We start from the raw sequence: 14,992 nt of genomic DNA, 5'->3' as shown, positions 1-14,992 counted from the left end.
CAGGGGATAGGTTGGTTTATTTTGGGACGCTCCGGGAAACTGCCTGGGAATGTGCACTCCTGAAGTCAACGACAGGAAGGAGCAGCCTTGGCTCGTCTCAAGAAACCAAAACAGGCCTGAAGCCGGGCTCTTGGAAGAGAGACCACCAGGAAACAACATGGCTACAGGCCGGGCTGTGAAAGGGAATGGGAAAAGAGGGCGCCAGAAGAAGAGAAGGCATCCTTAAAACATGACAAACGACTGCCATTTCATTGCCAAAGCTCAACATAGGTTCATCCACGAAGTGACAGGCTCAATTTGAGGGAGATTTCCCCCCATTTTCTGTCAAGCAGAGGCACACTAAGAAGGCTGCAGCCAGAGATAATTCTGTCAAAGGAGAGGAAAGTCAACCTCCGTTGCTGCAGCTCCCACAAAGGCAGGCGGCCATTTTCCATGCTGACTTCGATATTTGGGCCTGCTGAGAGTTAACAGTTCTCTTCACGAAGAAGCGAGAAAGGAAGTGCTTCCGTTACGTCTTTCCTCACAAAAGATGTGTTTGGTGTCAGACCATCTTCTACACCTTGATAGAAAAAATAAAATAAACCCATCAGAAATTTAAATGTCTATGGAATTTCTCAATCATCCAGGTCATGGTTGTTCCAAAGACGCTTTTGCTAAAAATCAACTAGATTTTGCGTGGCTGTTGTCTTTTTTCTTTACTTCTGATCCAAGAAGCTTCTTCAATTCTGACTGGTGAAGGTATTTATATAAATCCTCGAGTGAGTGGTACTTGGCTTTTTGCTTCGTTACGAAACTATGTGGTCGGGCTCAGGTTTTGGGGAGGAAAATATATAATGAATGGTTGCAGGAACTGGGCATGGCTAGTCTAGTGAAGAGAAGGACCAGGGGAGACAGGATAATATCTTCCAATATTTGAGGGGCTGCCACAGAGAGGAGGAAGGGGGGCAAGCTATTTTCTAAGGCACCCCAAGGCCAGACAAGGTATAATGGATGGAAACTGAACAAGAAGAGATTCAACCTGGAAATAAGGAGGAATTTTTTGACAGGGAGAACAATCAACCCATGGAACAGAAGTTGCCTTCGGAAGTTGTGGGAGGCTTTCAAGAAGAGACTGGACTGCCATCGATCAGAAATGGTGTAGGGTCTCCTTCTTGGACTAGATGACCTACAAGGTCCCTTCCAAGTCTGTTATTCTATTCAATCTGTTGAACTTTGACAAGATAGAAATGTCATATTTCTAAATCAAAACATCTCATCTTTCTGCTTCTAGAAAAACGGAGATTCCCTACACCTTTCAGAGTCCACCATAATCCTGGGATGGTATCTCCTATCTTCCCAATCCGTTGGCTTTCTGTGGACAGGCTGAAATATTCTCCAAAGTTCAGGCCACAGACATCTTCCTTCCCCAACCAAGTGCTCTGCAGAAGCCCCGGAGTAGCATGTTGACTGGAGAATTTTGACTAATGTGGCTTCCACACCTCTGAAGAACGCCTAACTGAAAAACAGCCCACTGTGGAGATAAAAACTGCTGTGTTTCCCCCTCAAAATAAGACCCCGTTTTATATTATTTTGAGCCCTGAAATAAGAGCTTGGCCTTATTTCTGGGGAGGTCTTATTTTGGGGAAAACACAGTAGAGACTGAATTCCGTTCAGCTGCTTCGGTGTAATTTCAGAAGAGAAGACGCAACATGGACGTTTGGCTTAAGGAACAGGCAGGTTTTTCAAGGAACAAATCACAGATCTAAAAGTTTCTTCCGCAAGCCTTCATTCTTGGCAGGAACCAAGTCACCAGCACGTCTCTGGCTGTTGTCCTGCATGGGCCTCAGCTGAGGGTGGCGCTCCAAGATAAGCTCACAGAGTTCCTGGTGCCCATTCTCTGCTGCCTGGAGAGAGAGAGAGAGAGAGAGAGAGAGAGAGAACCACCACAGTGGACCAAGAGAAAACCCTTTGTTATGGCCCACCAGCAGCAGACTGGGACAGTGAGGAGGTTGGGGGAGGAACACGGGCCAGTCCTGGAGTCTGGGGAAGGCTCTGATGAGGGCTCTGCATCGGAGGCAGAGATGGGGCCAGGGCCCTCTGACAGTTATCAGCTGCCTTCAGAGTCAGACATCAGGGAGGAAGAAGAACAGCTGGAGCCTGTTCCCAGCGTGCACATGCACAGAGCTGCCAGAAGAAGGGAACAGCTAAGGAACAAGGGTCGACTCGGGAGTAAAACCACAGGTGGATGGTGAATGGCCCCTCCCACAGGGAATAAAGAGGAGCGAAAGGGGAGTGATGTTTGCAGGAGACAATTAGTTCAATTCATTAGCGTACAGATCTGTTTCCGACCACTTGCCAAATATTGTCTGCTACAGAGTGGCATTTGGAAGATATTAGCCTGGGCAACTCCCCAAGCCTGATAAAGGTCTGTAATTGGGAAATATCTTGAAAGACTGTTGGCCAGGACCTTGCTGGAGGGGAGGAGTCGGCTCCGTGCTGTTGGGGAAGTCTAGATCAGAAAACCCATCCCATGGCCTGTCTCCCTTGACCAACTGAGCAATGGAGGTGGTTTAGCGGTGGGGGAAGATGATGGAAGAGAAGGAAGCAAGGGGAGAATTGTCTTACAAACAACACTCAACTGCATATTGAGTCCTGGGTGATAGGGATGGAGACTCAAAGCTTAGTCTGTCAGGGGTCTCCAAACTTGGAACTTTTAAGACTTGTGGACTTCAGAACAAGCCAAAGAAACAATGATTGTATGGGCAAATTTTTTTGGTTATACTATAGAATTGGATAAATGGTAAAAAAAACTTTGGGATAGGAACTATAAACTGACAACGGCTACTGAATATAAGGAAAATCTCTGTAAAATGTTTCATAGGTGGCACTTGCCATGGGCAAGACTGGCAAAAATATTTAGCGTTATGTCCACCAAATATTGGAAGTGTAATCAGGTACTTATTATCATATGTGGTGGACTTGTATGAAAGCAAGAAAATAATTGCACGACAATACATACTTGGTTGGAAAAGATGATCGAGCACCAAACTTATAGTTCTGAAACCAGAAATATTTTTGCTGGGTATTGTGCCAGAGGGCTATGATAAAAGGACTATATATTTAGTTTTGCATGTATTGACAGCTGCAAGGATTGTATTTGTATAATACTGGAAAAATGAGAACACTCCCATCAAATGAGGATATAATTAGGAAAATATTGTATGTGCAGAGATGGATAGATTGACATTAAAAACAAAGGACAAAGACGCAGAATATTACTTAACATGGAACAGATTTTATGAGTGGTTAGAGATAAAAGGTAGAAATTAGATGAATGAAAGATTATTGCTATGTATGAATTAAATATAAAGATGGTTTAGAATTATAAATATGACAATAGAATCAACAGAATTACAAGTAAGCTAATACAAAGAGAAATCTAGTTAAAACTATCCTTACACTATTGTTATTAGTATATGCGTTAATATTCTTTTTTGTTCTTCCTTTACTTTCTTGTAAATGATATGCCCTGACAATACACTGTATTCAAAATGTTTATGAATTAAAAAAAATATACTAAAAAAAAAAGACTTGTGGACTTTGACTCCCAGAATTCCCTAGCTGGCTGAGGAATTGTGGGAGTTGAAAGTCCACAAGTCTTAAAAAGTTCCAAGTCTATGTGATCTCAAACCTGTTCAGATACGATTTCGACTCAGCTCTCCAAGGGTTATAGAAGAAGCTGCCTTTTCCCATCTCAGGCTATTAGTAAATCTACCTCCTGATGATTAAGCCTGAGTGTTTTTTTTTCCAGCATAGCCTGGAGGCCTTTTATCTTGTGAAACACACCAGAACCTTCCTATCTTCCTTATCCTTTGGGGCAGAGGACAATCTCCTATCCCAAGCCAAAAATCACTGGCTCATCCAATATTTTCTACTGCTGGGATAACAAAACAATAGCAGTTAGACTTATATACTGCTACGTAATACTTTACAATACTCATTGAGGGGTGTACAATCTCACCATTTGGCCCCAACAATATGGGTCCTCATTTTACTGACCTCAGAAGAATGGTAGACTGAGTTAACCTTGAGCTAGACAGGATCAAACTGCTGGCAATGGGCAGAATTAGCCTGCAATACTGCATTCTCACCACTGAGAGGGAGGGAAGGAGGGAAGGGAAGGGAAGGGAAGGGAAGGGAAGGAAGGGAAGAGAAGGGAGAGGAGGGAAGGGAAGGAAGGGAAGGGAAGGGGAAGGAAGGAAGGAAGGAAGGAAGGAAGGAAGGAAGGAAGGAAGGAAGGAAGGAAGGAAGGAAGGCAATAACAATAGCAATAGCCCGTAGACTTATATACCACTTTACAGAGTCTAAGCAGTTTATAGAGTCAGTTTATTGCCCCAAACAGTCTGGGTCCTCATTTTTCCGACTTCGGAAGGACGGAAGGCTGAGTCAACCTTGAGTTCTGTAAGGATCAAACTCTAGACTGTGGGCAGAGTCAGCCTGCAATACTGCATTCTAGCCACTACGCCACCGTGGTGCTATACTGCCTCACAATGCTTCACAGCACCTTCTGGGTGGTTTAACAATTTCACCATATTATCCCCAACAATCTGTCTAGAGAAGAGGGCGGGAGAGCACTGGGGCTGTCCTGCCCACGCGCACACACACACACCTTGTGGAGGCAGGTCTTCCCATCGTCATCCTTGGCAGCCGGATCAGCTCCGTGGTCCAGCAGCAGCTCGACTATTGCTCTGTGACCGCAGTAAGCCGCTCGATGCAGGGGGGTGGCCCCGCCATGGGTGCGGACATTGCAGGAGGCTCCATGGCCCAGGAGGAAAAGGCAGGTGTCATAATGCCCGTTGCGGCTGGCATAGTGCTGCGGAAACAGGAAAGGGGTCCCTCTGAAAAACGTGCCACGCCCGGCCGTTTGGGGCACCTCAACTTCCCACCGACGCAGATGGCATGCCTGGCAGTTGAGAATTCATGCATAATATCCTCTGAGTCACCGGGACCTGGATTATGGAACGCACCTGTTTTCTGGAGTTCACCTGCCACATCCACTGATGGCATAAACGAATCAAATCACAAACTTAGATGGGTTTACACAACCCCCCCAAGTTCTCTCCTTGATCGGTTTCCATCTATTGTTTCTTGTTTGCCTTCTGGTGCTTTGGAAAATACATTACACACACACACACACACACACACACACACACACACACACACCACTTCTCTCTTTCTAGCAGCCCCTTAAAAGCCTGTTGCCCGTCACCCTCTCGGGCAAAGCATGTGAGCCATTTCCTCCTTTCAGTGGTCCGTGAACGGATACCTGTAGTACGTGGATAATAAAGTCAAAAAAAAAAAGGTGAACAACATTTTGACAGAACTACACAGATAAGTTGAGGCTGGGTGTGACAAGGAATGGCTGGGAGGGGAGGGGCCAGGCAAGGCACACCCCTTGACATGAGTGACATCGAGCTGGCCACGCCCACCCAGTCACGTGACCAAGCCGCGCCTGCCCAGTCACATGACCACTATGCACACTCGCGTGGCCAAGTCATGTGACCACTGAGCCACGTCCACCCAGTCACATGACCACCAAGCACGTCCACCCCAGTCACATGACCACCAAGCCATGCCCACCCAATAAGCCACGCCCACAGAACCAGTAGTAAAACAAAATTCAAATTCCACCATTGCTCCAATTCCCTTAATCATCCTGGTTGCTCTTCGCTGCACTTTTGCTAGAGTCTCAACATCTTTTGCATAAAAGTGGGGTGACCAAAACTGGATGCAGTACTCTAGGTGTGGTCTTACTAAGGCTTTTTTAGAGTGGTATTAGCACCTCCCTTGATCTTGATTGTATCCCAATTTAGGATTGCACTGGCTTTTTTGGCTGCCGCTGCACACTTGCTGGCTCCTATTTAGCTGGTTGTCCACTAAGACTCCAAGATCTCTCTCACAGTTACCGCTATTCAGCCTGGTTTCACCCAGTCTATATGGGTACTTTTGGGTTTTTCTTGCCTAAATGTAAGTCTTTACTTTTCTCTACCTTGACTTTCCTTTTGCTAGATAGAGCCCAGTGTTAGGGTGAGTTAGATTAATATGAAGTTAAATTCATACAAAGTTAAGACTAGCGCAAGGTAACTAAACAGCCTTGCTGTCTTTGGATCAATTTCATCAACTTCCCTAGTTTGTTTCCATGTCAAGAGCCTGTCTCCATAAAATCTAAACCAGGGGTGTCCAACCTTGGCAACTTTAAGACTTGTGGACTTCAGAATTCCTCAGCCAGCTTTGCTGGCTGAGGAATTCTGGGAGTTGAAGTCCACAAGTCTTAAAGTTGCCAAGGTTGGACACCCCTGATCTAAACAGTTCAAGACTAAGAGATACAAAAGGGCCCAGGCATATTTACATTTTCTCTTAGGAAGCTGTTTATAATTTCTTTTCTTTGGTCTGTCCCACAATCCAGACCAAATAGTTTGGGGTCCAAGCAACCCAATACCTTTCTAACAGCAACATCCCGATGGGGAAATTTCCTCTGGTCCTTGCTTTTATCATCCTTTAGACCCGGGGTAGCAATTCATTTCCCCAAGGAGCACCCATGAGAAACTGGGCTTATTATGGGCTGGACAGGGAAAAGCCAAAAGGGGGTGGCCCAAAGGCCGAAAAATGCCCAGATCTGGTTTAAAACAGTCAAGAAAGGTTGAGTTATTTCATTTACCTATTCATGGTGGTAAGAGAAATGTTTCACTCCTGCTTTTATTGTGCTCATCATGAAGGACAATATGAAATTTGCTTTAAACATCATGAAATTTGCTTTAAAGGACTATTGCCTTTATCAGAATATTGTAACTTGATGGAGGCAGAAAAGCTGGCAATGCTTTAAGAGCAGCGTTTGGCAACTTCAGAGGGTTTAAGATGTGTGGGTTTCAACTCCCAGAATTCCCCAGCCAGCCATTGGGGAATTCTGGGAGTTGAAGTCCACGCATCTTAAACCAGCTGAAGTTGCCAAACGCTGCGTTTAGAGGCACTTGGAAGATGTCAATCACCCAAACACCTTCCTGATATTTATTAAAACAGCCACCTCTTTTTTTCCAGGGCATCCCTGCAAACCCCAAAAGATGTTGTAGCTGCTTTAAAGACCTCATTTCCAGGTTTCCATACCATACCTACATCCTTAGTTCTGTACCTAATAAATCAAGCGGAGAGCTAATTAGCTGTCCCCCTACTATATAAAAAAGTGTGTTGTGGTAACTACAGGTCATAACACATTAAGACACAGAGCAGCTTAAAACACAGTAACTAATGCAGACGCTAAGAACAATCGAAGAACGCCTTAAAGTTACAGCTCTAAAACAAGTAACAAATTCAAGCCTAGCGTTACCACATCCTTGGCATCCGGTAAAATAAACTATTTTCTATTTTTAACAGATAATAAAGTTGCCACTCGGTGCTACTATAAGGAAATGCATTGGGTAATAAAAGGCTAGTGGTCTCTGCCTCAAGAGGCCTTCCTTCCAGGACAGGCTGAGGAAGTAGAAGCTTCCTTAATGGAGCACCAGAAAGTTCAGGTTAAGTGTCACGCCCCTGAATCGGTGTGGCTCTGTTGGCTGTGGAGGAAACTGGGGAAGGGCAAAGTCCAGCTGGGCAGAGCAGGGGAGAAGTAGAACAAGGGAGAGGGGGTTCAGAGGAAGACCCACCCCCTCTTCATCCTAGGACACACAGGGAGGAATGGAGAAGGGTTGCATGGCTTATGAGGAAGGAAGGAAGGAAGGAGGAGGGAAGGGGGAAAGGAAGGAAGGAAGGAGGGGAGGAAGAAAGGGAGGGGAGGGAGGGTGGAAGGAAGGGGAGGAAGGAAGGAGGAAGGGAGGAAGGGGAGGAAGGAAGGAAGGAAGGAAGGAAGGAAGGAAGGAAGGAAGGAAGGAAGGAAGGAAGGAAAAGGAAGGGAAGGAGAGAGAGAGGAAAGGAAGGGAAGGAGGAGGGGGAGGAAGAAAGGAGGGGGAGGGTAGAAGGAAGGAAGGGGAAGGAAGGAAGGAAAGGGAGGAAGGAAGGAAGGAAGGAAGGAAGGAAGGAAGGAAGGAAGGAGGGAGGGGAAGGAAGGAAGGAAGGAAGGAAGGAAGGAAGGAAGGAAGGAAGGAAGGAAGGGAGAAGGAAGGAAGGAAGGAAGGAAGGAAGGAAGGAAGGAAGGAAGGAAGGAAGGAAGGAAGGAAGGAAGGAAGGAAGCCGTGTTGGTGCTGCTGTTAAGAGTGCTGTATTGCAGGCTAATTCTGCCCACAGCCAGGAAGTTCGATCCTGACCGGCTCAAAGTTGACTCAGCCTTCCGTCCTTCCGAGGTTGGTCAAACGAGGACCCAGATTATTGGGGGGAGGGGCAAGAGGCTGACTCTTTAAACCACTTTGGAGAGGGTTGTGAAAGCACTATAAAGCGGCACATAAGTCTAAGGGCTATTGCTATGCCTCCCTCATTCTGAAATTTTGGGGAGTCTCTTCGCTGTCCTGCCTGCCCTTGAAAGCACTCACCAAAGCTGTGTATCCGAAAGGGTCTGGCTCATTAGGTTTCCCACAGCTGAGGATGTGTCTCTTGACCCCTTCTAGGTCTCCATTCAGTGCAGCGTTCCAGATCCCTACGCAAACAAATTTTATTTTAATTTTATTTTAGTAAACGTGGTACCATCCCTTCGCTGAGATTCAGAACAAGGAACACCTTAAAATTAGCTACCGGCTTTCCCCAATCAGAAATCTTGCCTATGTAGGAACTGTAACTCCCCAAATTCTCAGCTGCTACGGGGCTTGGGGAAGGTCGACACCCTGATCCATAGGGGAAGATTTCAATTAGCTACGAGTCTGTAGAGATTCTCAGTCCTCCATATTATGGTTCTCCCAAAGGTGCTTTTTCAGGAGGCAACTGGACTTTCTGGTTTTTCCTTTAAGACGTTTTGCTTCTCAACCAAGAAGCATCTTCAGCTCGGACTGGATGGCGGGGAAGGGAAGGATTGATACTCCTTGCAGACAGCTGGTCATTTGCATCCTTTTCGAGGGTCGTTGAGGCCGCTTGGAGGTTTACTACTCAGTAGCACTACTCAGGTGAAACCCTGAGGACACACATAAACCACCAGGTGGCCTTAATGACTTGCTAAAAGGATTCAAATGACCAGCGGTCTGCAGGGAATAAAAACCCTTTCATTCCCTACTATTCTGTCAAGAGTTGAAGAAGCTTCTTGGATGAGAAGCGAAACATCTTCAAAAGGGAAAAACAAGGAAGTCCAATTGCCTCTTGGGAGAAAAAAACAAAAAAAAAGCACTTTTGGGACATTTCAATCAGCTGTTTTATGATTCAAGTCTCTATGAAAGAATCTTTGCAGACTGACCCATTTGCAACTGAGAGAGATTAGATAAAAGTTCAACAGCATTCAAAGGAGACTGGACTTCGCTCCTTTGTGCCCACACAGGGATTCCAAACTAGTTCTCTCTTTGACTCCTTCCCTGGCTTAGCCAACATCTACTCTCTCTTCAGGTTGTGATTTAATCAAAACCCAACAAGTGTTTTTCTCTCCTCTCCTTTCAGTCCTTGATAACCAGTGGGAAGAAGGAAACTAGAGAAATTGAAAGATTGGATTTCGCAGAATTTTGACTATCTCAGAAAAAAACAAAAACCAACCCATACTGTCCAGCAATGAACGGACAGTAGGTGTTTAAAAACTTTCTCTTTTTAAAAGAAACAGAGATATATTTCCAAAAATACTTGTTGATGGAAATATAATTCCTATGACCGTACCACTGATGTTCAATGTAATGTGAACAAAAATTACCAAAGCCAAAAACAGTTGTTTTCATATTAAAAAAAAGAAAAAAAATATATGACTTGAAAACCTCCAGTTGATAAATCATAAAAATAAAAGGAAATAAAAAGGAAAACATCCCATAAAATATAAATATCTGACCTCTTTCTCACTGCTTCCTTCGCCAAGCAATTTGCAGTACCTGTCAGTATGAATTTTAGAAATCATGGTCTTATTATTATTTTTTCCTTGTAAAGCAAACGCACACCTTGAAGAACACCACAAAAAAGTGTGTTGAGGTGACAAGAGTGCTGCTGTTTTGTATTTTGATTAAAAAATAAATAAAAATAAAAACCCCGCCTTTGGAACTCTCTGCCACAAGGAATCCTTATCTTGAGCCTCTGCAAGCTCCCAACTGCACTTTTCCCCAGCGTTTCCCATACCTCTCTCGAAATCCATCTCATCCAGAGTCTGGTGAACACTCTGCACTGAAGAGGGGTGGCAGGAACAGGTGCCGTCCTCGTGGCGTCCCGGTGACCAAGTCATCGGGGCTCTTTTCAGTCTTCTCACAAAGGTCTTTATTGGCAAAGGGGAAGAGGCGGCTCTGAGGTACGAATCCACCCTTTGGTTGACGGCCCCTGGACCACCACAAGGTCTAGAAAAGGGAAGGCCGTGTCCAGAAGGAAGGTTTTCTACTCACTGGGGTCTGGAACAAAAAACAGAATTATGCAAGAAAGGCGTTATTATCTTAGCCTGCAATGACTGACCAATAACAGCACCTAACTTAACTGTTAGGAACAGTGTCCAGCCTCTTAGGAACTGCTGTATCTTCTCTAAAACTCTAAACCAGGAGAGAACATGATATTCTCTCTCTCTCTCTCTCCCTATCTCTTTTTCTCTCTCTCAATCTTTTTCTTCTCAATCTCTCTCAATCTTTTTATCTCAATCTCTCGATCTTTTTTCTCTCAACCTCCCTCCCTCCCTATCTCTCTTTCTCTCTCTCCCAATCTCCCAATCTTTTTCTCTCAATTTATTCAATCTCTCTCTCTCAATCTTTTTTCTCAATCTCTCTCCCTCCCTATCTCTTTTTCTCTCTATCCCTCAATCTTTCTCTCAATCTTTTTCTCTCACTTTTTTTCTCAATCTCCTTCCCTATCTCTTTTTCTCTCTCCCAATCTTTTTCTCATTCTCTCTCCTTCCCACTCTTTCTATCTCTCAATCTTTCTCTCTCTGTCTCAACCTTTTTCTCTCAGTCTCTCATCCTTTTTTCCCCTCAATCTTTCTCTCCCTCTCTTTCTGTCTCTCAATCTCTTTTTCTTAATCTCTCTCTCTGTGTCTCTCACTGCTATCCCACTCAAATCACACACTCCAGCCACATTTGGCAGTTTCTTCCTGTAACGTGATTTTTCTGCGTTCTGCAACGAATAATAATCCCCATTGTTAGTCTTGAAATAAGCTCAAATTGGGGTCACTGATGAGATGTTGAAGAATTAGAGTACCCAATTTAAAGCTTACCGAGTCTTCAAAGAATGGACTCAATTTGTTTTACCTAGCCATGGCTAATGCCCATTTTGAGCTATTTAGGAGAGAAAAGGGAGTGGGTTTTGCTACCTGTCAGCACACTCATGTCAGACCTCCTGCCTCCATTTAATTATAGCTCCTCTGCTCTGTTTTTTAGGAGTGGATGCTTTATTAAAGTGGGAAACGTGAATTACTAGCAGCCATCTAAGGCTCCTAAAAATTAACACCCTCCGTGTGTATCATCCACAAGTAGCCATTAAAGTCACCAGGGTATCTGCCGTTTTATATTCTGCAGCCATCGGCCATAAAAAGGAAACTTTTAGCACATTTTGCAGCAATCAAGGTGAAGTTCAGCGCTCAACTATTTACCACAAATACTAAAGTGTCTTGGTGCTTAAATCAGAGACGCTGGAAACCTGATGCAGAGTAAATCAGCACCAACTAATGAGGGAAATTGCTGCAATATAATGTAGCCATGAAAACAAAGAGATGCCTAACAGTTACAAGAAAGGCTATGCCAAATCTAGACAAAATATTAACACACAAACACAGGGGATTGAGCAGGGGGTTGACTAAAAGACCTCCAAGGTCCCTTACAGCATTATTCTATTTTATTCTATTCTATTCTATTTCTATTCCATTCCATTCCATTCCACTCTTACTCTATTCTATTCTATTCTATTTCTATTCTATTCTTCATTCCAATATTCTATTCTATATTCCAATATTCTATTCTATCCCTTAAATCTATTCTATTCTACTCTATTCTATTTTTTTCCCAATCCTTTCCTATTCCTTATTCTATTCTATCCCATCTTATCCTATCCTATATCCTATCCCATATCCTATCCTATCCTAGCTAGTCTACTGAAGGACCAGGGGAGACAGGATAGCAGTCTTCCAATATTCGAGGGGCTGCCCCAGAGAGGAGGAAGGGGTCAAGCTGTTTTACAAGGCACCCCAAGGCCAGACAAGGAATAATGGATGGAAACTGAACAAGGAGAGATTCAACCTGGAAATAAGGAAGAATTTCCTGACAGCGAGAACGATCAACCCAAGGAACAGAAGTTGTCTTCAGAAGTTGTGGGAGCTTCATCAATGGAGGCTATCAAGAAGAGACCTGGACTGCCCATCTGTCAGAAATGGAGTAGGGTCTCCTGCTTGGGCTGGAGGGGGGGTTGGACTAGATGACCTACAAGGTCCCTTCCAACTCTGTTATTCAGTTAAATCTGTTGAACTTTGACAAGATAGAAAGGTCACCTTTCTAAATCAAAACATCTGATCCGTAATCCCATATCCTACCCTATCCTTATTCTACTTTCTATTCTATTTATTCTAAAGAGAGGGTTGGCCAATTTTTTTTTCAGGGGTTGGAAGACAACCTCAACAGCAGGCAGCGAAACAGAGGACATCCCCCCTTGGCGCTTCTGGAGAGCGAGAGCGAGAGGTGGGCTGGGCAGGAAAGGCAGCGATTGCTATAAAACATGACTCCCCGGCCATGAGAAATCCATCTGCAGAATGGTTGCAATTTAAACTCAGCCCTTGAGCACCCTTAGCTGGCTCCAAAGCTCTCCGCAGAGCCAAATGCCAATTTGGGACTTGGATGGGGCACCACAAGGTAATCCTAAGGGAGGTGGGTTTTTTGTTTTGTTTTTTTAAATAAACACCTTGGACTGTCAAAAAGCATTTGCACATTAAAATAAATGCCCCCACCTTCTACCATCCTCCCTGCTGAGTTATGGCAGACCAGTGAGATTCCAACTCCCCTCTTTAGTCCATGCTGGCTGTGGAGGATGGGATTGGCAGTCCACCATAGGGGAATAACTACACAAGCCAATTTTCAAGGATACTACGGCTCTACCCTTAATAATTCTTGCAGGGGGGGTTACAATGCTCTCGCCCCCCCCTTTCAGTTAAAGACACGTGAAAATGCAGTCACACGCCCCTAAAAAAGCAACGCACCCACCCACGCCGGTCTTACAGCCGCCATCTTGCCTCCTTCCGGATAATGAAAGGCGCTTCGTCCAATCGAAGACGAGAGGACGGGCACAGGCGACCAATAAGAAATTTCCGAGGGGCGGAGCGAGTTGTATTGCCAGCAATGACTCCGCATAGCCACTAGGGGGAGCTGGGAACTCAGGGATGGTCGTTAGAGGAGTGATCCGCCTCTTGTCTCCTTCCAGAAACCGGGTTAATTCATAAACTAGGTTAACCTTGTGTAATAATGATATATAATATATATATATATATATATATAATGCTATTTCTGACTTTTGTTGTTGTTGTTTCATCCCCTCTTGTGATTGCTGCTCAAGCTGGGATGAGCAGCCCGGTTCTTTGGGGTAACATTTCCAGCCCTGCTAATTTTATGAACCCCCCAATTTCATTTCTTTAGTCGAGTGCCACTAAAATTTAGCAGAGCAACGTTATGCATGCAAAAAAAAAAAAACCAGCAAACTGAGTTTGGTGTCCTCCCTGGGTTGCTTCTTGGAGCCCCATAACCCACCTCTCCCCAAATATTGCCCCTTCAGATCACTTTTATTTATATTTTTAACAATAACTTTTATTCTTCTTTTTCACCTTTTACGCACATTGATCTTCATTTTAACAGTACTGTGTCATCATTATTACACAAATTGTTATACAAATCAATCTCAAGTAAATATCTACATTTATATACCTTTGTATACATTCATATACATTTATCTATAATCACTTTTAGATTATCAGAATTGGAAGGGACCTTGTAGGTCATCTAGTCCAACCCCACTCACCCCAAGCAGGAGATTCTATACCATTTCTTCAGTGACATCAGCCATCTCTCAGCCCAGCAGCCGTTTGGGGGAAACTGAGTCATCTATTCCCCAAATTTATTATACCTGTCCCTAAATATCAGAGCCTCCACCTGCCCCCTCCTGGTTTCTTCAAGGATTCCTTTTGATAGTTCTGCTTAAATTGAGTTTCTCCAAACATCTGGAGGAATTTGTGTCAAAGTTGGAAGGACCTTCATCCCTGGAAGCTTTCAAGAAGAGACTGGATCGCCATCTGTCACAAATGGTGTAGGGTCTCTTTGCCTGGGCGTGGGGTTGGACTAGATGACTTACAAGGTCCCTTCCAACTCTATTAATCTGAATGTCCTATCATCCAAAACACCAGCTGAGATAATGGGAGGGGGAATCCGGACCACAAAATGGAGGAGAACCAACCTGCAAGTGGACCCCCGACAAGCCCTCTAAAGCAGTGAGCCAGGGACCACTGGTGGTCCACAAGAAAATTTTGGTGGTCCGCAGAGAAATATCACCCCCAAAGTCCCCCTCAAAGCAATGAATCCAAGCTGCGCGGGAACACAAGGCTGCGCCACCCACATGGCCCACAGGAACACAATGCTTGTGTCGCATTGCGAACAACACGAGGGAGTGAGGGGAGGGGGGAAAGGACGGAGGGGGGGGGGAACTTGCCTCACTCACCCCACGTGCCTGGCCTGGCCACCGGGCTGCTTCTTTCCGCTTCTTTCTTCTTCTGCTTTTGGCTGCACGTAAGGAAAGCAGCAAAAGTCTTTCTTTCTGTCCCCCAAATTCCACCAGAAATGAGTCTTTGGGACCCTGCCAAGCATCCCGCTCCAAGAGGCTGCGCCGGTGCAACAAGTCTCACAAAGACTCATATCTAGCAGAGTTTGTGGGAGAGAAAGAAAGACTTCTGCTGCTTCTGCTGCTTTCC

General features: G+C 44.8%; 1 protein-coding gene across 4 annotated transcripts; it reads right to left on the bottom strand.

Annotated features, from left to right (window-relative positions):
• Positions 1 to 13,305, bottom strand: ANKRD39 (ankyrin repeat domain 39). Of its 4 annotated transcripts, none has more exons than XM_026715287.2 (5): positions 13,257 to 13,305; positions 10,198 to 10,460; positions 8,496 to 8,599; positions 4,649 to 4,852; positions 1 to 1,883 (listed from the first exon to the last, which is right to left on the bottom strand). In XM_026715287.2, the coding sequence occupies exons 2-5, from the start codon at positions 10,298 to 10,300 to the stop codon at positions 1,734 to 1,736; spliced, it is 561 nt and encodes a 186-aa protein (XP_026571072.2). In that variant the 5' UTR covers positions 10,301 to 10,460; positions 13,257 to 13,305; the 3' UTR covers positions 1 to 1,733. The 4 variants fall into 4 exon arrangements, with proteins under 4 accessions (XP_026571072.2, XP_087794950.1, XP_026571073.2 ...); XM_087938824.1 differs by having other exon boundaries at positions 13,238 to 13,294; XM_026715288.2 differs by lacking the exon at positions 13,257 to 13,305 and adding an exon at positions 13,234 to 13,254.
• Positions 13,306 to 14,992: the final 1,687 nt, after the last annotated feature.

Source organism: Pseudonaja textilis, chromosome 9, assembly GCF_049901715.1.
Source record: "Pseudonaja textilis isolate UNSWEBS1 chromosome 9, rPseTex1.2, whole genome shotgun sequence".
Taxonomy (NCBI): domain Eukaryota; kingdom Metazoa; phylum Chordata; class Lepidosauria; order Squamata; family Elapidae; genus Pseudonaja; species Pseudonaja textilis.
This window is presented reverse-complemented; position numbering and strand designations above follow the sequence as displayed.

Coding starts and splice junctions, on each gene's coding strand:
- ANKRD39 (XM_026715287.2), bottom strand. CDS start 10,300: ATGACTTGGTCACCGGGACGCCACGAGGACGGCACCTGTTCCTGCCAC. Junction 8,600..10,197: donor TGAGATGGATTTCGAGAGAG/GTATGGGAAACG, acceptor TTGTTTGCGTAG/GGATCTGGAACGCTGCACTG. Junction 1,884..4,648: donor GGAAGACCTGCCTCCACAAG/GTGTGTGTGTGT, acceptor CTCTCTCTCCAG/GCAGCAGAGAATGGGCACCA.